This window comes from Sesamum indicum, linkage group LG6 (assembly GCF_000512975.1).
Source record: "Sesamum indicum cultivar Zhongzhi No. 13 linkage group LG6, S_indicum_v1.0, whole genome shotgun sequence".
Lineage (NCBI taxonomy): Eukaryota > Viridiplantae > Streptophyta > Magnoliopsida > Lamiales > Pedaliaceae > Sesamum > Sesamum indicum.
Genome location: NC_026150.1, coordinates 16,110,076 through 16,134,786, shown reverse-complemented (window position 1 = coordinate 16,134,786; position 24,711 = coordinate 16,110,076). Strand labels below are relative to the sequence as shown.

Below are 24,711 nucleotides of genomic sequence, written 5' to 3'. Positions count from 1 at the left end.
CTTATTGAGTATGCTTTTTTGTGCAGAGATCTTTCAAATAACCACCTTTCAGGTCCAATTCCTGAGGAACTTGGTCAGCTGCAAAATGTCTTCTTGCTGTAAGAGCAGCTTCTTCTCTCTGTGTGTGTGTCCATAACAAAAGGCTCTCCTAATGTGAAATATTAGATATGTAATAATTGATGTATTGTTGTCTTAATGACAAGTTAAGCAGCAGTTTTGCAAATTAACTACAGGAAGCTGGAGAACAACAATATATCTGGTGATGTGATGTCGCTGTCCAGTTGCCTCAGTCTTACAGTTCTGTAGGTTCACTACCAAACTTACATTTAAATAGTGACATATGATAACTGCTTGGACGATTATTTTCAACTTTGATGTTATTGTGCCTTTGCAGGAACGTATCGTACAACAATCTTGCTGGTTATATTCCTACAGGAAACAACTTCTCAAGATTTTCACCAGATAGGTAGGCTTTCGGTTAATTATCTTGTTGCTTTTTTCCTTTTTCAGTTGTCATTAACTTTTCACTTTTCAGCTTCTTAGGAAATCCAGGCCTTTGTGGTTACTGGCTCGGCTCGTCTTGCTATGCCCCTCGGCCTGCTGAGCGAGGTCAGTATAGACTGATATGATTAAAATGATTTTCTTATGGCTCTACAGTGCCCTAGTATACAAGCTAATGTTTGGGGATAATGTTTTCTGCATTTATGTTTGCAGTTGTAATATCTAAAGCAGCTATACTTGGAATTGCCCTGGGCGCCCTGGCAATTCTTCTTATGATTTTAATTGCAGCTTGCCGGCCGCACAACCCAAAACCCTTTATAGATGGGCCACTTGACAAACCAGGTACCTTATTTTCATTCATTTAATTCACCAACTCAAAATGACAATGAAACTCCACTTGCAGAACAGGTTCTTAATCTAAAACTTCATTATGCTTCTCATAGTTTCACGTTTTCAACAGTTAATTACTCATCCCCAAAGCTCGTTATCCTCCACATGAATATGGCACTTCATGTATATGAAGACATTATGAGGATGACAGAGAACCTGAGCGAAAAATACATAATTGGTTATGGAGCGTCAAGCACTGTCTATAAATGTGTTCTCAAGAACTGCACGCCTGTTGCTATTAAGAAACTCTATTCACACCCTCATTGCCTGAAAGAATTCGAGACAGAACTAGAGACTGTTGGGAGCATTAAACATCGTAACCTAGTCAGCCTCCAAGGTTACTCCCTTTCTCCAACTGGGAATCTTCTATTTTATGACTACATGGAAAACGGAAGCCTCTGGGACCTCCTTCATGGTGAGTGCTAGGTTGCATGTTGACATGCATATTGTGGCTAGTCAATGCTTGTTGAAGCTAACATTCTATCTTGATCATGCTGCTTCTCAGGAACTACTAAGAAGAAAAAGCTTGATTGGGAGACGCGTCTTGGTATTGCACTGGGTTCCGCACAAGGGCTTGCATATCTGCACCATGATTGCAGCCCCCGCATAATCCACCGAGACGTGAAGTCATCTAACATTTTACTTGACAAGGATTATGAGGCCCATCTTACTGATTTCGGCATAGCCAAGAGCTTATGCCCATCAAAAACCCATACATCGACTTATATAATGGGAACCATTGGTTACATTGACCCTGAATATGCACGCACTTCTCGCCTCACAGAGAAATCTGATGTCTACAGCTATGGAATTGTTCTTCTGGAGTTGCTTACTGGAAGGAAAGCAGTGGATAACGAGTCGAACCTCCATCACCTGGTAAGTTCTCTATGGTTATTTTTTTTAACAAGAATAAGAAAGTAGAGGCCTCAAATTTGGCAGTTTTGTAGTTCCTCTTAGATATGTACACGGGTTTATTGTTTTTCTTTTTGTTTAAGATATTAACCAAGGCCGCAAGCAACGCAGTGATGGATACCGTGGATCCTGAGATCCTTGAAACATGTAAAGATCTTGGAGAAGTGAAGAAAGTTTTTCAGCTGGCTCTTTTATGCACCAAGAGGCAACCATTGGATAGGCCAACGATGCACGAAGTAGTTCGAGTCCTTGGAACACTTGTGCCTCCTCCGGAAGCTAAATTGTCGACCCCCACAATCTCGGCTCAACTCCAATCTGCCAGAGCCCAATGTTACATGGACGAGTACGCAAATCTCAAGACTCCTCACTTGGTCAATTGTTCATCCATGAGCACATCAGATGCCCAACTTTTCCTCAAATTTGGAGAAGTTATTTCTCAGAACAGCGTTTGAAGTAGAAAAGACGTGGAAATTATTGTACAAAAGTTGTAGCAGCAGCAGCAATTGTTGTAGTGAGCGCAGCCGAAATAGACAGGCTTGTGTTGGCAGCAGAATTAGAAGCATGTGTATTCTCTGTTACTGTTTGAAATTTATGGTGTTTAGAGGCCACTTTTTCTCCTGCTGGAAATGGACTTCCTGCCTCTCTGAGTTTTGGCTCACACTTTTAGGTACTTCACTCTGTACATTGCAATAATGCCTTTCATTCTGCGATCAGTATGTATGGAATTCGACAAAGATTTCATGTAATTATAGTGCATAATTTTTTAGGCCAACCCGTGTCTTATTCATTGGGGAACCAAACAACTTGGGGCCGTGTGCCGCCAATTTGATTCTAGCCCAAAAGAGGTTGATGTTGACCCATTATGAAAAAGACCCATCAAGCCCATATTCATTTTTTAAACAAGGCCTTCTCCACAAACTGACAAATCATTATTCCAAGAATCGGATGCGTGAAAGGAGCGATTCAGATATTTGTTAATGTATTTAGTGATTAAATAAAAATAATAACAAAACGTGTATCCTAATCAAGGGGCGGGGGCACCTCTAATCTCACACGCCTGTACGGGGGGAGTTGACGTGTCACACACGGTATATTTAATGAAAGCTATACAACATTATTATAGAAGTTGATTGATTTTAGAACCACGTCCTTCAAATATTCATTTCATTTTTGTAAATTTGTATTTATTTTTTTGAGTAATCTTTCATATTATAATAATGAATTAAATACAATATATCTAATATGAGTAAAAAAATTTCTATAAGAAAATAACAAAATACCTATTGTGAAATAAATTACCCTCTTATCATAGTTTTTCCTAATAATAATAGCTAGTGATATTTTTCGAATTTTCCTGTAAAATGACACAAATTATAACTCACATAATAATCAATGTATTTATAGTTGGAAAAATTATAGTTTTGGTCGTATATGATAGAGGGTGTTGTAGTTTTTGTGCTATGATTTATGTACTTAACATATTGGATGTGGTGTGATTAGAGGGCGGAGAGAGTGAGAAGAAATAATTAAGTTGTTAATATTTGAATTTGGAATTATTCGTATTTGTAAAAAAAATAAATAAGAAGAAGAAGAGAGAGAGAGTGGGGCGAAATTTGAAATTTTGTATAAACCCCAAAAGACAGTACAGTGGGCATTAACTCATTTCAGAAGTCGAAAAATTAAATAGAGGAGTTGTTTTTTTTCTGTATTTTGTGATTTGACTGTGGAATGCCTCACCCTCCCATCTTAGGGCGGGAAGTTGAAAAATTCACCATTATATTTTTTCTTTGGAAATTAGGGTTTCTAAATTCATTTAAGCTTCTTCAATTTCAAAATTCTTCTTCTTCCCCGACTTTGAGAATCACAGCAAAAACAAGTGCAAAAATTTGTAAAAAATACTGAAAAATGACACTTCGGAAGGGCTCCAAAGTGTGGGTGGAAGACAAAGATTCGGCATGGGTTGCAGCAGAGGTGGTTGATTTTTTGGGTAAACAAGTTCAACTCCTCACTGTCTCCGGCAAGAAGGTGCTCTTTTTTACTTGAAGTTTTCTTCATAATTTACTGTAGTATTTATAACTTGCACTGGAACAGTATGTTTTCAGTTTCTTTAATCGAAACTAAAGTTGCAAGAATGTTTTTTTTCGATTTCATAAAATCAGGGTCAATTCGTTGTTTCGTTTTGGATATTGATTGTTATGTAACGAGTGGTTAACTATTTCCTTTTGAATAGGTGTTGGCGGTGGCGGAGAAATTGTTACCACGTGATGCTGAGTCGGACTTGGGAGGCGTGGATGACATGACCAAATTGACTTATTTGAATGAGCCTGGTGTTCTTGATAATCTTCAGAGAAGATATGCTCTCAACGAAATATATGTGAGTAACTGAAAATTTTACTTCTTCGGTTTTTTTAAGGTTTTCACGAATTGGACTGGAGTTGGCCTTTAGAAGATGATCAGTGATTTGCAAGCTGCCCTGCTGTTTGGTTGCACAATTATGGTGGGCATTAAATGCCTGTGTTGGAATTGCCAAATACAAATTAAGTTAAGCTTGCATTTACAATTAGTTCAAGTTTCTTGTTATAGCGAGGTCCAAGGATGATAGTAGAGTGAGTTGTTGGATTTGTGGGATGGAGGCTATTTAACATGACATAAGGTAGAGATAGCTTTCTTCAGTTTCGTTTTTGGGGACATTAGGGGTCTTTTGCTTCTGCTCAGAAATGCAACACTTTTCGGATCAATAATTAATGAAATATTCCAAACATATTGGACATCGGCGGCTGATCCAGAAGCAATAATATACCATTAAAGAATATACAATTTGGGTTATCTTACAGGAAATTATGGATTCATGAGAGGGAAATGTAAACGTAGAAGATTTTTCTTTGAACCTAACCGCTATAAACACAATAAAGCTGATAAAAGTCCTGATCTTCAGGTGCCTGTCAGATTGAACGATTTGTGATTATAGAACATCAGAACATAATTTCTCTCATCAGAATATATCAATACTGGCCTGCGTCTCTCTTTGGCTCAGATTTGAATGAACTTTTTGGTGACTTACCATGTGATTGTACATTAGCTAGTGCTTTTATGACCATTAAGTCTTATTGGTGCCTTTGCATTGTGTCATGCTTGTAGTACTGGTATTTGTTTTTCTTGCATCTTAGGCGACCTCTGTATGGATGTGAATCAGAAGGCTTATATTGCTTGAAGCTGCATTTGGATGTATACCAAAGATTCGGCTTTAGTTATTTTGCTTGGTTTTTCTTTTATTTTGCGCATATGACTACTGTTGTACCCTTGTCCTTCTTTGATTCTACTTGTATTCCTCTCCTGTAAAAATTCTTTGGGCGTAAAAAATTAACTATTTTAACCGTGAAAAAATGGCTGACATATGTAAACGTCAAAATTTGACTATTTTAACCGACAAAATTCATGTATAAATTTGGGTTATAGTTTTTCTAATATTTGGTCCCAGATAAATGTATTATATAAAAAATTATTTAAATATTGTCTCTATATTTAAGCTGGTTAAATTTCATTATAGAAGTCAATTTAAACTTCACTTCTTCTTATTTCCTAATTTCTGGAGATTCTTTTCTTAATTGTCTCTTTGCATTCTATCTGATATATGATTTATGCCCATCCTAGACATACACAGGAAGTATTTTGATTGCTGTTAACCCATTTACAAAGCTTCCTCATCTATATAATATGCACATGATGGAGCAGTATAAGGGGGCTCCATTTGGTGAATTGAGCCCCCATGTCTTCGCTGTGGCTGATGCATCTTACAGGTTTGTCTAGCTTGGATCATTATGGTATAATTGATTAAAATGAAGTTACTTATCTCTAATCTGGTTAGTTCTGTCTGAATTTATGGCGCAGAGCAATGATGAGTGAGGGTTGTAGTCAGTCTATTCTGGTTAGTGGAGAAAGTGGCGCTGGAAAAACTGAGACAACAAAATTGATAATGCAGTATCTAACTTATGTTGGTGGTCGTGCTGCCGGTGATGATAGAACAGTTGAACAGCAAGTTCTGGAGGTAGAGTTTTGACTCTGTTTCATCATATCACTCTGTGTAATTATTTATGGCCAGTTGAATAGGGACTTGTATCAATAAGTAATGTATTCATTAAAATCAAGTTAAGGAACTATATTGAGTGAAAACCTGTATAATTGTTCTTCTTTTTTGGATTAAAACTATGTTCTAACTGTTGATTCTTTAATCAAATATTATTTTTCTTTCGTATCTTGAAACATATGAGCAACCTGATGCAAGTATTAATTACCTATTTTTCCATTTTAGTCAAACCCACTTTTGGAGGCATTTGGCAATGCAAGAACTGTTAGGAATGATAATTCAAGGTATTGCTCGAGTCTCTTTACCTCTGTAATACCTAGTAATGCGAAAATTCCTCTAATATAATAAAGGCGGTCAAATTTCAGTGTTTGAGTAATATTTGACTTTGCTCTTTTGAAAATGTGCTATCTTCTACAGATAATTCTCTTTTGGATGTGCTTTGAGCTTTTGGTTCTCTACGACTCCTGATTCCATGTGGTTTATACTTGAAGCAAGTGTTTAGAATCCATATGATTTCACTCTGTGGAAAATAGTTTGGTTCAGAAGGTCATGATTCCATTTCTAGTTACAGGGAACTTTAAAATGGTGGAACTCATTTGATCCTGCATTATAATTAAGTGGTAGGTCGTGTGTTATTTTAACCTGAAAAACATGACATAGAGCACTTTTTCTTATGAGATTAAGTGGCTTAGTAGACAGACACAATTGCTTTTAGATCGATTTGAAGTAGCTGAAAGTAAGCATTTCTCTACTACAAGCCAAAGTATGATTATGTAAAAATTCGGTCCACTGTAGATCTTCAAAAACACTTGCTGGAGTTGGATAATATCTAACCCAAACTCGTGTTAGAGGTTTTCAACCAGACCCTTAATATGTGCAGTATGGTAAAAATGCATGTGCTATATATATTCACTGGGTTGTAATTGAGACATCAAGAAGATGCTCTGCACTACTGTTGCTGAAGCCTCAAGTTCAATCACATATATAATTTCTTCTTGTTGCTTTTACATATTGGTGCTTTATCCTGTATGTATGAAGTATGAGGTTTTGATGCATTTATTCAATTAAATCTATGATTCCGTCCATGCTGTTAAAATGTAGAATGCTTATGCTGTGCGGCAGATGATATTGTTCTTGAATCATTTGCTTAATTTGTGTAGTTAATTGAACTTTCTCAGCATTCGAATTTTAGAGTCTTGTTAAATGATAAGTCTTGCAGTACTTCTTTGGCCTCATCTATATAAATCCTCCTTGTGCTTGCTCCACAGTCGCTTTGGCAAGTTTGTTGAGATCCAGTTTGATTCAAATGGAAGAATTTCAGGCGCTGCAATCAGAACATACCTTCTGGAGCGTTCGCGCGTTGTACAAATAACTGACCCCGAGAGAAATTACCACTGTTTCTATCAGTTGTGTGCATCTGGCACGGTACTCATCAAATTTATCTTACATACAAATATGTGTTTGCCCCAAGCTTTTACTGGGTGGAAATATGGTTTTCATGTGAATCATCCTATAGGATCTATCTGAATGGTAAGTTCTAAGATTAAAGTGTTGGAGTAACGCTTTGTATGATGAACTGTATATAGCTTTGGTAAATTGATGAAATGGCAAATTTATTTATCCTTGGGGTGGGTGGACAACATTGACCAGATGTTTTATTTTTTGAAAGTCCATTCATTGTGAATAATAGTCAAACTCAAAGTTATCATATCTTCTGCAGTGTAGTGTCTTGTTGTGGTCCAATGCACCTTGGGTGGTGGGCTGAAAGATTTCATAGTACTGATAACTTTGTCTAGGATTTTTGTAATAGCAGAGAACTTCACTTTTATTTCATGGTTGAATAATTACGTATATGATTGGTCATGTCATTGAAATTTGGTGCTTCCTAAGTATAAGAATTTGTTGATTTCTCCTCTAATTTTTTTTTTCAATTAATGCTTTTTATTTGCTGTCTTAACAAAATTTTGAGCATGCTCCTATAGTTGGGTAAGCCACACTGTGAAACCAGTTGATAATAGTACTTTTTCGCTATTATATGATTTCATTGGTGTTTTAACTTCCATATTATGTATTAGAAAATGCTCTTCTTTTATTTAGGATGCAGAAACGTACAAGCTAGGTCATCCTAGCAACTTCCATTACTTGAATCAGAGCAAGACTTATGAGTTAGATGGAGTAAGTAATGCCGAAGAATATGTGAAGACAAGAAGGGCAATGGATATTGTTGGGATTAGTGATAATGAACAGGTTTGTTTGTGTTTTTCTCATGCATCTTGATATTTGTCTCCTCTTCTTGTCTGCTTACTCTTATATCTTTTTATGTTTCACCAGGAAGCCATATTTCGAACCTTGGCTGGTATCTTACATCTTGGAAATGTAGAATTTTCTCCGGGTAGAGAGCATGATTCATCAGTTATCAAGGATCAGAAGGCTAATTTTCATTTGCAGATGGCTGCCAATCTTTTCAGGTATGCTACATTTCTTATTAATTTCTGTTTAACAGCTGTTGGTGTCTGAACGTGACTTATCTGGTCTTGGATTTATCCTTTCTGTTCCTAATTAAAATTGTTCCCACTATATGACGTCTTCTGCAAGTTGTCTGGAGACTGGAATTGAATTTCCTTTTCTTGTCTTTGCCTTTCCACTTAACTGTTGTAGTTCTTACTTAGTCCTTAAATTCCATCTCAATCTTGCCTGTTATTTTAATTTAATCTCATCGGAGTGGTGGTAACTTGTCTAAGCATCAATGTTTTTGTAAAGATTCTTGTCCTGTGATAACTTTAAGATTTTGTCTTAACTCAGGTGTGATGTTAATCTTTTGCTAGCCACACTTACAACGCGGTCTATCCAAACTTATGAAGGGATAATTGTCAAAGCGCTGGATTGTAATGCAGCTGTAGCCGGTCGGGATGCTTTAGCCAAGACAGTTTATGCTAGGCTGTTTGACTGGTCTGCTGGATTTATTATGCCTTGTTTGAGATTAGTTCCTATTGCTTGATCAAACCAATAATGTGAAGTTAAAATCTAGATGATTCCACTGTTGCAGGCTTGTAGAAAAGATTAACCGATCTGTTGGACAAGATCGTGATTCTAAGATACAAATTGGAGTGCTCGACATTTATGGATTTGAATGCTTTAAGTTGAATAGGTAAATTTTCATCAAAATCATTTTCCACATTTTACGTCATTTTGTCTTTTGATTCTACTTGCTGTTTCAACATGGTAGGACTTAGGTTCTGTGAACTAGATGAGAAAGTAAGAAACCCATCCAAGAAATGAAGCTCCTCTTGCATTGACCTGATCATCCTCATATATTTCTTGTTGTTGGAAGCTTGCTAAAAGACAGATTTACTAGTCATTCAATGATTTATGTCAATCAAATGTTAAAATCTTATGTCAGAGGAGCCTCAAGGAGCATCTATGACTATCTTTTATCTATACTATATATAATTGAAGAGGCGTGCTTTGGTGTCTGCCGTGTCTTGGTTTGTTAGGTGGTGTCTTCCCTTATTTTTTGTCCTTCTATCTCCAATTCATTTTTTAAATATTTCTCTCTAACTTATTTTCTCCTTTTTATTTCATTTGACATATTTTTACTCCTTTTTCCTCTCTCTACTTTTAATATAATATTTAAATGAGTTTGGTTATGTTAAGTTTGCCACACACACACTATATGTATGAAAGAAATCAATTCTATGTATGCTGACTTTTAAACTGTGACAAGTCAATTCGCCATGTATGCTGGCATATTTACTGAACTCTGCGTGCTCCAACAACTTACTGGTTGGTCTCAATTTGAACAGTTTTGAGCAATTTTGCATCAATTTCGCAAATGAGAAGCTCCAGCAACATTTTAATGAGGTGATAATAATGTTTTCCTGTTCTATTTTTAGTAAAATATATTTCGTATGTGCTAGCTCTTGCTTGATTTATTTGTCCCCCTCCTTTTGTGGGGTTTGTTTTCCAGCATGTGTTTAAGATGGAGCAGGAGGAATATCAAAGAGAAGAAATCAATTGGAGCTATATTGAATTTATTGACAACCAAGATGTTTTAGACTTGATTGAGAAGGTTGGTCCTACACTCTTCCCTGACTTATTATGAAGCCGTCTTGAAGTACCTCAATGCTGCCTCAAAGAAATAAAAAAGTGGTCACACACTGTAGAATGAATGTTGAATTTGTCGTTTGTCCTGGTTACTTCATACTAAGGGATAAATACTTAACCTTAATGTATGCCTACAGAGTTGATATGGTTGATAGCTAAAGTTTGAGGTGATACCAATCATCTTGGAAATCCCACTATTTTTCTGAATGTTAGTCATTTGATATCCTAGTTTTACATAAGATATATATGCCTTCTGCACTTCTGAATGTGCTGGGCCCATGGCAGCATGTTTTTGTTATCCAAAAGAAAGTGAGGTTTCTTTTTGAGGAAAAAAATAATTTTTACTTCATTAATTTGCAGCTGATTGAATGCAATGAACTAAGCTGAAATTTCATAAGCTCTAACAATGAAATTGCATACTCACCTTGTGCACATTGAGTAGACAAATGTGGTTTGCAAGAGTAGACTGTTATACCTTGCAACTACCTATTAATTTTCCAGTAGACACCGCAAAAAAGAAAAGAAAAATTTATGTATAGGCGTGCTTGTTCTTCCTCTTTTCTTTTCTTTTGGTGTGACCATGTCCTATTACTCATTTGAGCTAATGCCATATGACATACTTTTGCAGAAACCCATTGGAATAATTGCTCTTTTGGATGAAGCTTGGTATAATCAGAGTTCTATGCTGTCCTTTTGATATCTTGCTCTTGCTTATATATTGGTTCTCATTTATGCCCCCTCCCGTGCAGCATGTTTCCGAAATCAACACACGAAACTTTTTCAAACAAGCTATTTCAGAATTTCCGAGCTCACCCACGATTGGAGAAAGCAAAATTTTCTGAAACAGATTTTACGATTTCTCACTATGCTGGCAAGGTCCATCCTAACTTGTGAACTCTTGATTAATGCATTAACATTTCCTCCTAGATAATATCAATTATTGATAATTTACTTCTTTGTTGGTTCTTCTCAGGTGAACTATCAGACAGAGACATTTTTAGACAAAAATCGAGATTATGTTGTGGTTGAACATTGCAATTTATTAGCGTCTTCCAGATGCCCTTTTATCTCTGGCCTCTTTCCACCTCTACCAGAAGAATCATCTCGATCATCATACAAGTTTTCATCAGTGGCCTCTCGGTTTAAGGTACCAAATTTATCTGCTGTGGAAACTGTACTGGCGTGCTGCAGCCTCTGTTCCATAGTTTTTGGAACTACAAGTATCTAAGTTTACCAGCCATTCTGTAGGAGCAGTTGATTTAGCAAGAATTCGATATTGAAACAGGAAGTTCTCATGGGAACCAATTCAATATTGACAAGAGTTTGATGTTGTTACTTGTTTCTATGAAACATCTCTTTTATTTGAATGCTTACCGTAGTTTTTGGTTGAGGTTTCTCTGCTGTCCAGGAGGAAAAAGATTCATGTTTCAGTTCTAATGAACCAATTGATATAATATCTTTCTCCTTTTAATGTATGATGCTTGCCTAATTGGATGCAAAGCCCCTTGAGGATTCCCCTTGTGAGAATATGGATACTGTTGGCATGAATCTTGTATTATCTATTTGTTCGTTTTCAGTAAAACTCATCAAAAAGGTCATATCGCATCACCTTGATCTATTTGTATTGCTATAATTGAATGCCTGCTTGTTATCTATAGATCTAGGTTGGTATATGTTTGCTGCATTGCAACACAAATTATTATGGTTTACCCTCCCCCATCAGATACGGATTCGTGTCTCTTCAGCAGTTCTGTTGTATTAAAAATAAATTTAGGGATGGCAATGCGGCCGGTCTTGGACCCGGACCCGTCCTGTTTGGGATGGGTTAAAACCAGGTCCTGGGGCTTAGTGATATGGACCCATACCCTGCCCGACCCGGTCCTTTTATTTTTGTTATTTTTTTTTATATACTTTTGGTAAAGTATACTTGGACATATTTGAAAAATATGTTTGTACTTTTTTTATACTTAATAGTGATTTAAAATGGTTTATAAACTTTTTAATCTATATACAAGTAACATGCATTTTAAAAGTTCTAATATTTTCAAACCTAAAAATGCATATATAAATTTTTACAAAAAAATTAACCTTTCAGTAAATCTATTGTCTCATAATTGTAAGTTATGGTAGTATTATTCTTAAAAAACATGTTTTTTAACATTTTGAAAATTTTTTAAGTGGTCTTCGGGTTCCACCAGCTTGTTAGTCCTGGATCCAAGAATTTCTTGATGGGCTGCATCATCGGGTTTTTACATATCCGACCATTCCCATCAATGGTTCTATATGAAGTGTTAATCTCAGTCAAGCCTAACGTCACGGCTGTCACAATCTGGATGATCTGCCATAAATTTTTCACCCTTCGGCAGCTTAAACATTTGTTAAAGCTGTAGAATGTCCCCAGATACTTTTGACTTTCCATAGAGCTATATAACATGTCATGTTTTCTCTTAACTGCCTTGAACATTTAGCCTGGTTAATGCAGTTTTCCTTAGGTTTTGATTTTGAAGAATAAATTCATGTGCTGCTGTCCATCTTTCTTCTCCGCAAGAATAGAACAAAAAAACGGCAACTGTGTTTGCATCATCTGTAAATATGAAGGTCGACTCAGATTATATCCTTCTTGATTTCAGTAAATGCTGTGGTTGCTCATAGCTAGTATGTGTTAGGAATTGTTATTTTCCATTTTAATTTTATAGATTTCCGTTGTTTTTGATGCATTACTCTAGAAGGAATATGCTTGTCTTTTCCTATGATATTTATGGAATTTGATCTTTTGCTCTTGATCGTGTTGATTATTGAAATTTGTTGCAAACTCCTGATATCAGGTGTTTTAGTGCATCTATTGGACTATTCTAGACATCACTTTCATTTCCCACTTTGCTTGCAGCAACAACTTCAAGCTCTTATGGAAACCCTCAGCTCAACAGAGCCTCACTACATTCGATGTGTCAAGCCAAACTCACTAAATAGGCCACAGAGGTTCGAGAATCAGAGCATCCTGCATCAGTTGCGTTGTGGGGTTAGTATCAGCAAAACTCATGCCGTTACAAGTTTTCACATAAGAAAGCCCCCTCCCTTCTGTTTGAGTTGAATCTCTCTCTCCTTCTCAAGAAGCTGTTTTCTCCTGTGGGCCGTAATTTTTGCTACTCCAATTTGACCTGTGAAAGTTTGTACTTCGTTAACGAGTTGCAGACTAGATGATTCACACAGAATGAGGACTTTATGGATTGAAAACGAATTTTGTTTAACCTAATGCACAAGTGACATGGTATCTGTACCATGCAATGGAAGCTGTTACCCTACAACCCATCTGTGAGTTGTAGAAAACCATGTAATTCTGATCCTTTACATATTTCAGAACTGACCACTGCTGGAGCAATATTGAATCTTGAGCACCAACTGTCCATGCTAATGTCTTTTGTCTTATTGTTTGCCTTTGTACCTCTTGTATTCCACTTAGGTATATCCTTCCATCATCAAGCATCTTCTCTAGACCAAAAAGATATTTGTTCTGAAGCTAACCATATAATCAATAATTCCATGCTCCGTGGAAATGGAATTATTCAAAAACCAGGGAAGCATGTTCTTGATATTACCTTGAATCACGAACTTCAAGTTATATGCATCCCAGATGAGAGATTTAATCCTTCTCTATGACCCTTTTACTATTTTTATAAAGCACTGTTGGATTTTTTAGTCTACTGATAAATCAGATGAGAGCCATTGTCTTTCTGGTAAAATTGCTGCTGGTTTAATACCAGGATGTGGACATGAAGGATAATGTGAGGCGTTCTTGTATCCGATGGAGTCATGTGATAATTGTCATAACATAGTCTTCTGATTTTTATGCAGGGTGTTTTGGAGGCTGTTCGCATAAGTTTGGCAGGCTACCCTACTCGGAAGACTTACCATGAGTTTGTTAATCGATTTGGGATAATTGCCTTGGATATTATGTATGGAAGGTAGGATTTGGATTCTACTCAGTTTCCTACTTTATCAAATTTCTTGTGTGCAATGCAATCTCATGACTAGCTTTCAGTTAAGGTGTCAGAATTCCCAAACAATGAATTATTGCTTTCCAGTTGTTGGATTGATATGTGTTTGTATCTCTCTGTTTCCTTGGTCTCTTTGTCCAGTCTAGGGATTGGGATATAAATATTTGGAAGCCTTTCCAGACCTCTCTCCTGAGTAGTTGATTTATGCTTTATCTTATGATGAGATTTGATGCATACATCTTGCTGATAACTTCAAACTCTCGTGATATGTCTATTGACTCTTGAGTGCTGTGTAAATTTCAGATGATGCAATATTTGATATCTTTGTCTTGCTTGTGCTTCTGGTTTCTGATTTGCATTTTCATATTACAAGTTAAATGCGCTTGCGTAGGCTCATCTACCCATTTTAATTGGCAGTTATGATGATAAAACCATGACTGAGAAAATATTGCAGAGATTAAAGCTCGGGAACTTTCAGGTTTGTTATGCCAAGATTTAGGGTAATTTTCTTTGATATCAGTTATGCATTACCCATCCAGTTTCTTGGATAATCTTCATGTCTCTTAACGTACTTTACAGGGTTTCAATTCCTCTTTTGCAGCTAGGAAAGACCAAAGTTTTCCTTAGGGCTGGTCAGATTGCTATATTAGACTCACGTCGAGCTGAAGTTCTGGATTCTGCAGCCAAGCGCATTCAGGGTCGTCTCCGGACATATCTGGCCCGCAGGGCCTATGTTATGATGCGTGTTGCTGCAATTTCTCTGCAAGCATGTTGTAGAGGTAAATGTTTTCATACTTAGTGTTAATAGCTTACAAAAATTACTGTCATGTGTGTTGTATTATTAAACCGTTATTTGAGAGATTCCTTTTGCAAGTCTGAGCTCAGAGCTCTGCTCAAATTATGCTGTTGATTGTCATTGGTTTTTTGGCCTTGTCTTGGAACAAGGCTGATGAAATTACATTATTGTTGCTTGTCATCATTAATAAGTTGGGTTGTGTTGCCTAGAAATAAATACATTTTCCTCTAATTACAAGGAATTGACTAATAAGTGAGGTAACTCTTATCACTTATAAATAAGAAACTGTAGTGTGAGAAAGGAACTTCTGTTTCTCTACTTTTTTAATTTTCTAATGTTAAGGTTACTAAATGCTGTCATGAGATTTTGTTGGCTGTTCCCAAAGCTAATGAAGTACACGTGGGTAAACTATTTTGTTTTACCTTGTGCTGATCTTTACAGCTTGATTTGACACGAACTTCAAATGATATTTATTGATTTAATTTGCGGCAGGCTATCTTGCTCGGAATAAATTCGCGGAGATGCGTGAGACCGCTGCAGCCATTGTAATTCAGAAATATCTTCGAGGTTGGTTTTTCAGGCATGCATATATGCAACTCCGATTGGCCTCTGTACTCGTACAATCTAGCATCCGTGGTTTCTCTACACGCCGGAAGTTTTTATATAGAAAGGAAGACAGAGCTGCCACTCTCATTCAGGTAAATGTATAGATTTCTTTTATGTGTATGAGGAGTTTATCAAGCATTTCAGTGATAGAGAAGCTTTATTAGATTATTATGATGTTGGTGGAATTTTTTTATTGTAGACTTGTAGTAATCAATCAGATTTCTTTTGAGAAGGGTAGAATACAGATTAAAGCAAAATGGTTTAGACTGTGATTGCTTGGGATTTCGTCTCGTGTCATCAGTGAGAAAATATGAGATGAAATGAGTTTGGTTGAAATGTGTTATCTTTTTTTTTTTTTTTTTAAATATGTGATTGAGTGTGATACAAAAGTGTAATGGTGAGATGATGTGATGCAAGAAAGGGTGTTAGGTAAGAAATAAATGTAGTGATTATAGTTGATGTGAGATGGTTTTTTTGGAGTAGTGAAATGTGTCTGAAATATGTTTCAAAAAATTTCTCACAAACAAACACATCTCGAGGAAAAAAAAATTCATGAGATAAGATGAGAAAAATCTCACAAAAAAATTCAGCGAATATGTATGTCGCAGTAGTTTTATTTGTGTATGTACTTCATACTTTTATTTGTGTGCACGGTACTAAACACTTGGCATTTGTATCAGGCTCGTTGGAGGATGTTCAAGATCCGCTCTATCTATCGTAATCGTCAATCTAAGATTATTGCAATACAATGTCTCTGGAGGCAGAAGTTGGCGAAAAGAGAGCTTAGGAGACTTAAGAAGGTGAGAATAAGGGGGAGTCTCAAAGTCTGACACTGTAATTTGAATTTTATATAGTTCGTTTGGTCATTCTTGAAGTATGTGTTTTATTTTCTGCCGTTTCCTTTCTGGATCACAAAAAGAGTGAAATGCTATCTGTACGGGTCAGCATGTCTAGCTTCATGGTAAAAGTAGTTATTGTTTTGTGCTGACATTTTCCATATGAAATATGTCTTGCACATTGAATCGTTATACCTCTTTTATCCAGTGTAACAAAAGGCGTGCCGTAGCGCGCGCCTGGGCACCCTTTCAGCGCTGCCCAGGCGCGCCATGACGAAGAGGGCCTGGGCGGCCTGGGTTGTGGCTGGACTGCCCAGGCCTGTGAATAAAAAAAAACCCTTTAAATATAAAAGGAATATCAGCAAATTAAGTATGGATAACTTTCATTCATGACTCTTCTTTATTCAGTTCTCTCTTCTTCCTCTTCCAACGCATCTTCTTCTCAGTTCTTCTCTTCTTCTACTCTTCAATAGTAGTCTGTGCCGCTGCTGTTCACTGTTTATTTACGGTATGACCTTTTTTCTAAATTCATGAAGTGTAAATTTTTGGCATGTACAGCAGTACAAGCTCTAATTATGCTGATTGAATCATTGAAATTGATGTGATTTTATTTATCTTTGAGTGCTTAGTTGTTCTGTTAGTGTTTTCTTTTTGGGATGATTATTTTCAGTATTTTCTATTGTATGTTTATGTTGGTATTTATTGTAGACTCATAGACTTCCACATTCACATTATCAAAGCTAAGAGCATAAATTGTTTTATATGTCTTATTTAACTCCTTATACATTAATCTAGTTAAAATAATACTAATTATATAAATATATAGATTATTTCTTATATTTGCGCCATCCTTTGAAAAGGCGCGTGCCGTGCGCCACTGACTACTATGCTTTTATCAAGATACAGAGGTTTATTTGAGATTTTTTATGTGTGGAATATCTCATTTTATCAATCTCGAGTTTTAGTACGCATGTTTGCCACCATCAGAACATGTTTTGGAGATTCTCCCCCAGTTTCTTCGACAATAGTATTGGTTTGTTTCTCTAGTAATAGATAGTTTCCTTTCTGTGTGCAGGAGGCTAATGAGGCTGGTGCCTTGCGTCTAGCAAAAAGCAAGCTTGAAAAGCAGTTGGAGGATCTTACATGGCGATTACATCTAGAGAAAAAAATACGGGTACCAACTTCTGCAACATTGATTTGAGGATCAATGAATTTTACAATTTATGATACTATTTTTTTGGCGGTTATCATGTGTTTTTAGCTCTTCCATAATTGACGGACATGGTATTTATTTTTCTCTTCTATAGAGTTTGTAATAAGGGGTCAGTAGTTAAAAGACTTTTGGCTTTTGCCAAATTGATCTATGCTATGGAATGAGTGGATTAGTTTGACAAGTTATATTTCAATCCCAATAACCAATAACACTAAAATAGATGTCCAGCTTTATGATAAAAAAAAAAGGAAATATTCTTGTGACATGAAGGAATGTAGACCTGATGCTGATGCTTGGGACGGCATTTTTCCTATCTATTTGAATGGACGCTGATTATGCATAGCATCTGGGTAATGCATTTGTAGTATGATAAGTATATTTGTCTTTTTGGGTTGTATTTATTGTGGTTCGTTTATTTGATTGCACATATTGTTATTTTTGGGATATGTTTTCTAGTTCAAGGTTATATTCGTATTTTGGGTTTGAGAGTGGTGACAGTTCTATTTCTACTTTTTATTTCATTCTTTTTGTTTTTCCCTTCCTGATGGAGTTGCTGTCTTTGTTTTTTCACATATAAGAGTCGTCCATGTAGAAATAATTTTTTTTTTCAGTTTCGGTCTCTTCTTTTTAGGCTCTTTGCCCTTAACTTTGTGGAAATTGCTTATTTCAATTGCAGGTTTCTAATGAAGAGGCCAAATTAGTTGAAATATCAAAGCTTCAAAAGACTGTGGAGTCTCTGACATTGGAGCTAGAGGCAGCCAAACTTGCAACTCTGAATGAGTTCAATAAGAACATGGTGCTAGAAAGACAGCTTGAATTATCAGCAAAGGAAAAATCTGCATTGGAAAGAGATGTTGTTTCTTTGACTGAACTGAGGAATGAAAATGCACTTTTGAAGGTAACTTTTTTTGGTCAAAATCATTGGAAAGAGATGTTTCTTTTGACTGGTCTGACTGTCCGCTTTTATTATTATTTGTTCTAACACCTTTTGTATTTTAAATTATTGGAAACAACTTCTTCATTTTTCTATGGGCTCATGGTAGCTTTACTTAAATATGTTGAACTCTTATATCTGCTATTGAATTGCATGCAATGATTGTGGGCCAGAAATTTTTTCAAAAAGTTTAGTGCTGCTGTTTTCTCATCTTTTCATCTGTACCTTCTAGTTTTGCCAATAACCCTTCAACAAGTAGTCCATAATTTACAATTTATCGTGATTCTTCACTTGTCTGATGAGCCTTTTCCTTGTTAGTCTGGTTATTTTCCATTTTCCTATTTCAATCCAGATTGCAGTTAATTTCTAACATCTACTAACTCTTTGACATTATAACATGAATTTCTTGAACTAGAAATCTTTCTTATTACATTTCTCATTAGAAGAACTCTCTAACCCCAATTATTTACTCTTGCAGAGTTCCCTTAATGCACTAGCAGAGAAAAATTCCATGCTGGAGAGTGAACTTGCACAAACTAAAGAAGACGCAAGTAGTACTATTGCGAAATTGCAGCAAGTCGAGAAATCTTGTTTGCAACTACAAATGAGTTTGCGGAGGTAGTTTTTAAAACTTCAGTTGAACCTGCAAAGATTCTACACATTCACCTCCCTTGAATAAAAACTAAAAGATAAAATGACTCGCAACCTAACCCCAAAAGAAGGAATCAAACAAGTGTCTTATCATTTTCCGACATGACACTTGTAAGGAAGAATATCATCCAATCTAGTCTAGATTTTATCTGGAAGTATTTTTGGATGCCTATTTGTGACTATTATTATCTTTTTGCATCAGTATGGAAGAGAAACTGTCAAATCTAGAGGCTGAAAATCATATCCTGCGGCAGAAAACATTGAATGTTTCTCCTAGGAGCAATAGAGCTGGATTTGTTAAACCTCTCCTTGATGTAAGCTTCCTTACCTACCTTGGATTATATGGTGAAGTCTCTGAATAAAAATTTTAGCTCACGGACATACAACTTTCAAATAACTCAACACCAATTTAGCATCAATTTTTATTGAGTTGAATCTTACTTTATGATTGTGCATTTAATTTACCCTGTACTTTCCTTTTGAAACAGAAGTTCTCTGGTGCACTTGTTCTTTCTTCTGCTGACCAGAAATCTTATGTAAGTTGTCTACAATCTGGTATGATGAGTAGCTATTTTTCTGGTCTGAGTTTCTGTTTATGATTGTTGCAGGAATCACCTACTCCATCCAAATTCATTGCTCCGCTATCACAAGGCTTTTCTGATTCCCGCAGAACAAAGTCGGGGATTGAAAGGCATCAGGTTTTCTGATACTTTTAGTTAACTTGATATTTTCTACTTTAAGCGGTGCTGATTTGCCAACTGAAAGTTTTGCTTTTTAGTAGAAAGTATTCCAGCTAGTAGGTAATGTTCTTCATTTGATTGTTTGTGTTTATCCCAATTTAAGCAGAAAAAATGGTTGCAGGGAAACCTAGAAATACTTTCACGCTGCATTAAAGAAAATTTGGGCTTCAAAGATGGCAAACCAATAGCTGCTTGTGTCATCTACAAATGCCTTCTTCACTGGCATGCGTTTGAATCCGAGAGAACTGCTATGTTTGACTTCATAATTGAAAGCATAAACGATGTATTGAAGGTGAGCTGATTTATTTAGATCTTAAATCTCATTGCATGAATTTCAATATTTTCTTGAGGCCATCTAATTTCCTACTGATATTGGGAAATTAATTTTGAGTGGTTTGATGAATAAGTGATTGCATACTAGGCTCTGTCTATATATACCATGTCAAAAAAATTGTGATTGTTATGTGAAGGCTGCATATTTGATACCTATTTTCATTTTTTATGGCTACTTTTCAGGAGGGAGATGAGGATGCTACTCTGCCTTACTGGTTATCTAATGCATCTGCACTTTTGTGTCTTCTCCAAAGAAATCTGCGGTCCAATGGGTTCGTAACTGCTGGTTCTCAGCGTTCTGCAGGTTCTACAGGGTTGAATGGCAGGCTTGTGCAAGTAAGTTTGTGCTGGCCTCTATTGTTTAGTGCAATAAACAGTGTTGCTGTTAAATATTCTGTTCTAAGGGCGCTCATACCTGACCAGCTAGCCTATTTCATTCCGTCCATCTAGGTGGTTCATCAGAGCAGCTAGAGCCCTAGCCCTCGCCCACGAATAAAGTCTTAGATAATCAATTGGGCATGACCTGATCCACTGACTTCTATTTTTTGCAAAAGGCAATTTGAAATGTTGTGTTGATTGTTTGTTGAGAAAGGACTAGAAATTTAACCCTGCTATAATTCATAAAAATGGTACATTTTTTAATTTAATGGGGCAAGTCCCATTCTTACTTGGTTGCATTTATCCAGATTTAACCTAAAATGGGTAGGTGAAATCTCAATAACTTTCCAACTTGTAGTTAGCAAGCTTAGGTTCATGCAAACAAAACTAGACTGGTTCCTACTAAGTTCAATTTACATGTATGCAGAAACTATCAAATAGCGAACACATACAATGTTTTGACTGTACGGGAAGATTTGATTCCATTTCACTTCTGAACTTGACCATTTACTTGAAGCTTATTAGCTTCAAGTATATGCATATTTTTAATCTCTTTAAAGGAAAAGCTTCTCCTCATGGCATTGGTGTCTTGCTTTTCTGAAATCTTTGGTTCTTAATGTTTCACATGTATAGTTTAGAAATGTGATGAATCTAATCTTAATGGTAAACCTGGAGGAGTATTTGACTGAAATTTCTCAATGGAGAGAGGTAACTGAAAATAGTTATGGTGGATGTAAGAAGTCTAAATTTTTTTACACCCTAGACGAGAATGAAATGGTGATATCCAGCATGTCCTTTGCGCTAGTGCATTTATATAGTACTAACAAATTCAGTCTATCATCGAGGTGCACAGAAATGTCATACATAATTAATTTGAAACTGACATAAAAGCCTACTTTGTTGCTGTCATAGGGACCAAAGTCGTCTTTCAAATATCTTGGTCTGGAGGATGGTTTGTCCCATATGGAAGCTAAATATCCGGCTCTGTTGTTCAAACAACAATTGACGGCTTGTGTAGAGAAGATATTTGGTTTGATCCGGGATAATTTGAAGAAAGAAATTTCTCCACTATTGGGACAATGCATTCAGGTGACTTCTTAATCTTTCACTCTTTGCTCTGGCTCTTGTATGTGACCTGGAGTTCAAAGTTCAAACTAATAGGCAGCGTTCTTAGTGCTACGTGTTCCTGTGTATACTTGTTTCTTCTGATGTTTGGCATCATGATGTACTTGTTGAGGTGCTATGGTGCCACAAGGGAGCTGTTATATCTGAGAATTGTCAAGTACTACAGCTGGCACATTAAATATTTGCTTTCTAGTTTGACTGAGAAGACAAATATATTAAACTTAAATGGGCTGTTTCTGGACTGAGTTCCGGTTACATCGTGGGACTGAATGGCTGGAGGAGCGATTTGCCAGAGTCTTTGTACTGCACATGTTTTTAACTCTCTGAAAGCGTATTGGGGCTGGAAATTGCTCCTCTTGTTTAATTATCATTGTCTCATTTTAATTGAGGTGCATATTTGTGTATATTGGAGGTGCTGACCATGTTAATGAACTCTCCTCGTGTGAGATTTGAGAATACTATAATAAATGCTTTTACTGTTGGCTTTTTTAATCTCAGTTTTATTGTTGGCTTAAAGAATCTGTTTTTGTTGAAAAGGCACCAAGAAACCAACGAGTTCATGGTGGGAAGTCATCTAGATCACCTGGTGGTGTTTCTCAACAATCACCAAGTTCTGAGTGGGATAGCATCCTCAAATTCTTGGATTCGCTAATGAGTCGATTACGGGGAAATCATGTGAGTATACTTGTCCTGTAATCCTTATTCCTCACATCCTCTTTTCTTTAAGTTTATCTATGCTCATTATAAGCTGACTAATTAATTTCCAGGTTCCTTCATTTTTCATTCGGAAGCTCACTACGCAGGTTTTCGCCTTCATCAATATACAATTATTTAACAGGTATGTTATCTGATCTGATTAAGGTTTGCATATAGTTCTCACCAATAGAGGTAATCTTAAACTAAAATCATTGACAGTCTTCTGCTTCGACGTGAATGCTGCTCATTTTCAAATGGTGAATACGTCAAATCTGGTCTGGCTGAATTGGAAAAATGGATAGTCAATGCAACTGAAGAGGTAGTTTTGATTGTTTTCTTGTACTCGACCTCAAAATAACACTTTATGTTTTCCTAGTCTGAGTCAGTATGGAATGCAGTTTGCAGGAACCTCTTGGCATGAGCTAAATTACATTAGACAGGCTGTTGGATTTTTGGTATGACCTATAGTTCCGCTTTATTCCTTTTTTTTTTTTCCTCCCCTCTTTTCCCCGATATGATCTGTGAAAGTTAATATGTATGCTTGTTGCTATTAAATTTTAGGTAATACATCAAAAGAGGAAAAAATCTTTAGAAGAGATAAGACAAGATCTCTGTCCGGTATGACTTCTGTAGAAAACTTTGACAGATTGTTTCACACTTTTATCTGATCTCTTCTCAGTCTAAATTTAATAATTTTTGCAGAAATTGACTGTAAGGCAAATCTACCGGATAAGCACAATGTATTGGGATGATAAGTATGGGACCCAGAGTGTGTCAAATGAGGCAAGTGATTTTACTTTTAGTGACAACTCATGCTGAGAAATGCTAGTGCCCTCCATTGGACAAGCCGCTCCTCTCTCCCTCTGTTACAGCTCCGAGATTTGCCGGTTTTGATTATTGCTAATGAAGTTTCCTAGATTAATAAATAAATAAATAAAAGGAAACTGCAGTCATATCCGGTTAAAACCTGTGCCATAAAGTCTGAGGAGATCGCTAGCCTTTGTTTCGTGTGTCAAAGTTTGTGATTAACATTTTATGTCTCTCCCCGTTATGTTTGGCAGGTTGTGTCTCAGATGAGGGAGATTGTAAATAAGGATTCCCAGAATTTATCCTCATCAAATTCATTCTTATTGGATGATGACCTTAGGTAAAAACCTTACCGCACTTATGTCAAGAACTGTGATTAGCATGCAAAGGAGATAGGATTTTATTTTTTACCATAACCTCAAACTTTTTGCGGTTACTACATGAAACAATGTATACTTCCAAGATGAGTTTGTAAATCCATCCTCGTCACATGTCTAAGGTTCCTTTGCAATGATTGTATAATTTGCTTATCTAGCTTCTCTTCTTGTCGAAGTTTCAGCATCTGTATTTCTGGTAGAATATGATAGATTTGTCCTGTGAATTTCTTGTAATTTATCAATCAGCTATAGAATGTCCCTATAGCTTTCTAATATATTGTTTTATTTCATCTATGATTTTCTTGCAGCATTCCATTCTCCACTGAAGATGTATATATGGCAATTCCTGCGCTCAATCCTTCAGATGTAGAGCTTCCGCAATTCTTTTCTGAATACCCTTCTGCACAGTTACTGCTGCAGGATCAGAAGTGAATGAGCCATAGCTTGAATCAGAGTGGAGCTGGGTTTTGCTAACCTGTTGTGTGGAGCTGATCGATCTTGTGTTGAAGATGGAAAGCCATAAAGTTGGTCCGCAACTGCTTTTGCCATTTTCATTTTGGTCAGCTGAATGAAGAAATGCAAGGAGAACGAGGCCATCTGCAAGTTGAAATTGGTAATGAAAGATGGTGAAAAGGTAGGCGTTTATTATTGCCATTAGCTGTGATATAGATGACACGAAGGTTAGGATGTGGCAATATGGTTGTACAAAGGATTAGGTAGCAAAATTTACTCAAAAGGCTATAGTAGTTTTGGCGAAGCTTGGCCCTTGAGTGATGTTCATTATTCGTGTCTTGTTAATCCAATATGTTTGTATCCTCATCATTGATTTGTAGCAGTAACACTTTGCTCACTTCACCGTCCTACTGGATATAGTTTCATGCTGGCATTGAAAGGAGTGCCTGCAACTTGAACTTGGCCACTGCTTACCACTCTTGAGGTTTTGTATAAAAGATATATATTTGGGCAAGCCAACAACTGGAAATTTTGTATTTGCGACAAGCTGTACTGCTTTCTTGACTCGAGCATGATTGCGCATGTGTATGGTTCTCTCTTGGTGTAAGATGCTGCTTCTAGGTTGATATAGAGAATGTAAGTTTGGTTTGATTGAAAATGCAGGGGACGGGGAACGAAAAGACAAGAAAGTACAGCGATTATAAAATTAGATAGGCAACTGGTAACTTCATTCTTTGACATCAACATGCTAATTAATTGTGATGATATGGGCTCTGATAG

At 36.4% G+C, this 24,711-nt stretch overlaps 2 protein-coding genes across 3 annotated transcripts in view; both read left to right on the top strand.

Annotated features, from left to right (window-relative positions):
• The window catches only part of LOC105164605 (LRR receptor-like serine/threonine-protein kinase ERECTA), a 7,416-nt gene extending 4,841 nt beyond the window's left edge, over window positions 1-2,575 (top strand). The window contains exons 20-27 of the mRNA XM_011083293.2: window positions 27-98; window positions 234-302; window positions 395-466; window positions 536-609; window positions 715-843; window positions 962-1,306; window positions 1,397-1,767; window positions 1,887-2,575. Of these exons, the coding sequence (XP_011081595.1) occupies window positions 27-98; window positions 234-302; window positions 395-466; window positions 536-609; window positions 715-843; window positions 962-1,306; window positions 1,397-1,767; window positions 1,887-2,255 (1,501 nt within the window). The 3' untranslated portion in view covers window positions 2,256-2,575. The remainder of the gene's footprint in view (window positions 1-26; window positions 99-233; window positions 303-394; window positions 467-535; window positions 610-714; window positions 844-961; window positions 1,307-1,396; window positions 1,768-1,886) is intronic.
• On the top strand, window positions 3,452-24,460 carry LOC105164602 (myosin-15). 2 transcript variants are annotated; one of them, XM_011083290.2, is made up of 38 exons: window positions 3,452-3,828; window positions 4,034-4,177; window positions 5,455-5,600; window positions 5,692-5,848; window positions 6,113-6,171; window positions 7,156-7,312; window positions 7,985-8,134; window positions 8,219-8,355; window positions 8,690-8,836; window positions 8,934-9,035; window positions 9,691-9,748; window positions 9,855-9,956; window positions 10,620-10,657; window positions 10,741-10,867; window positions 10,965-11,138; window positions 12,879-13,010; window positions 13,844-13,953; window positions 14,404-14,464; window positions 14,588-14,765; window positions 15,275-15,480; window positions 16,069-16,188; window positions 17,300-17,398; window positions 18,114-18,335; window positions 18,850-18,989; window positions 19,225-19,336; window positions 19,511-19,558; window positions 19,631-19,720; window positions 19,884-20,054; window positions 20,279-20,431; window positions 21,386-21,562; window positions 22,136-22,273; window positions 22,366-22,436; window positions 22,514-22,613; window positions 22,693-22,749; window positions 22,856-22,912; window positions 22,997-23,077; window positions 23,356-23,441; window positions 23,787-24,460. In XM_011083290.2, the coding sequence occupies exons 1-38, from the start codon at window positions 3,709-3,711 to the stop codon at window positions 23,908-23,910; spliced, it is 4,551 nt and encodes a 1,516-aa protein (XP_011081592.1). In that variant the 5' UTR covers window positions 3,452-3,708; the 3' UTR covers window positions 23,911-24,460. The 2 variants fall into 2 exon arrangements, with proteins under 2 accessions (XP_011081592.1, XP_011081593.1); XM_011083291.2 differs by having other exon boundaries at window positions 3,709-3,828; window positions 19,514-19,558.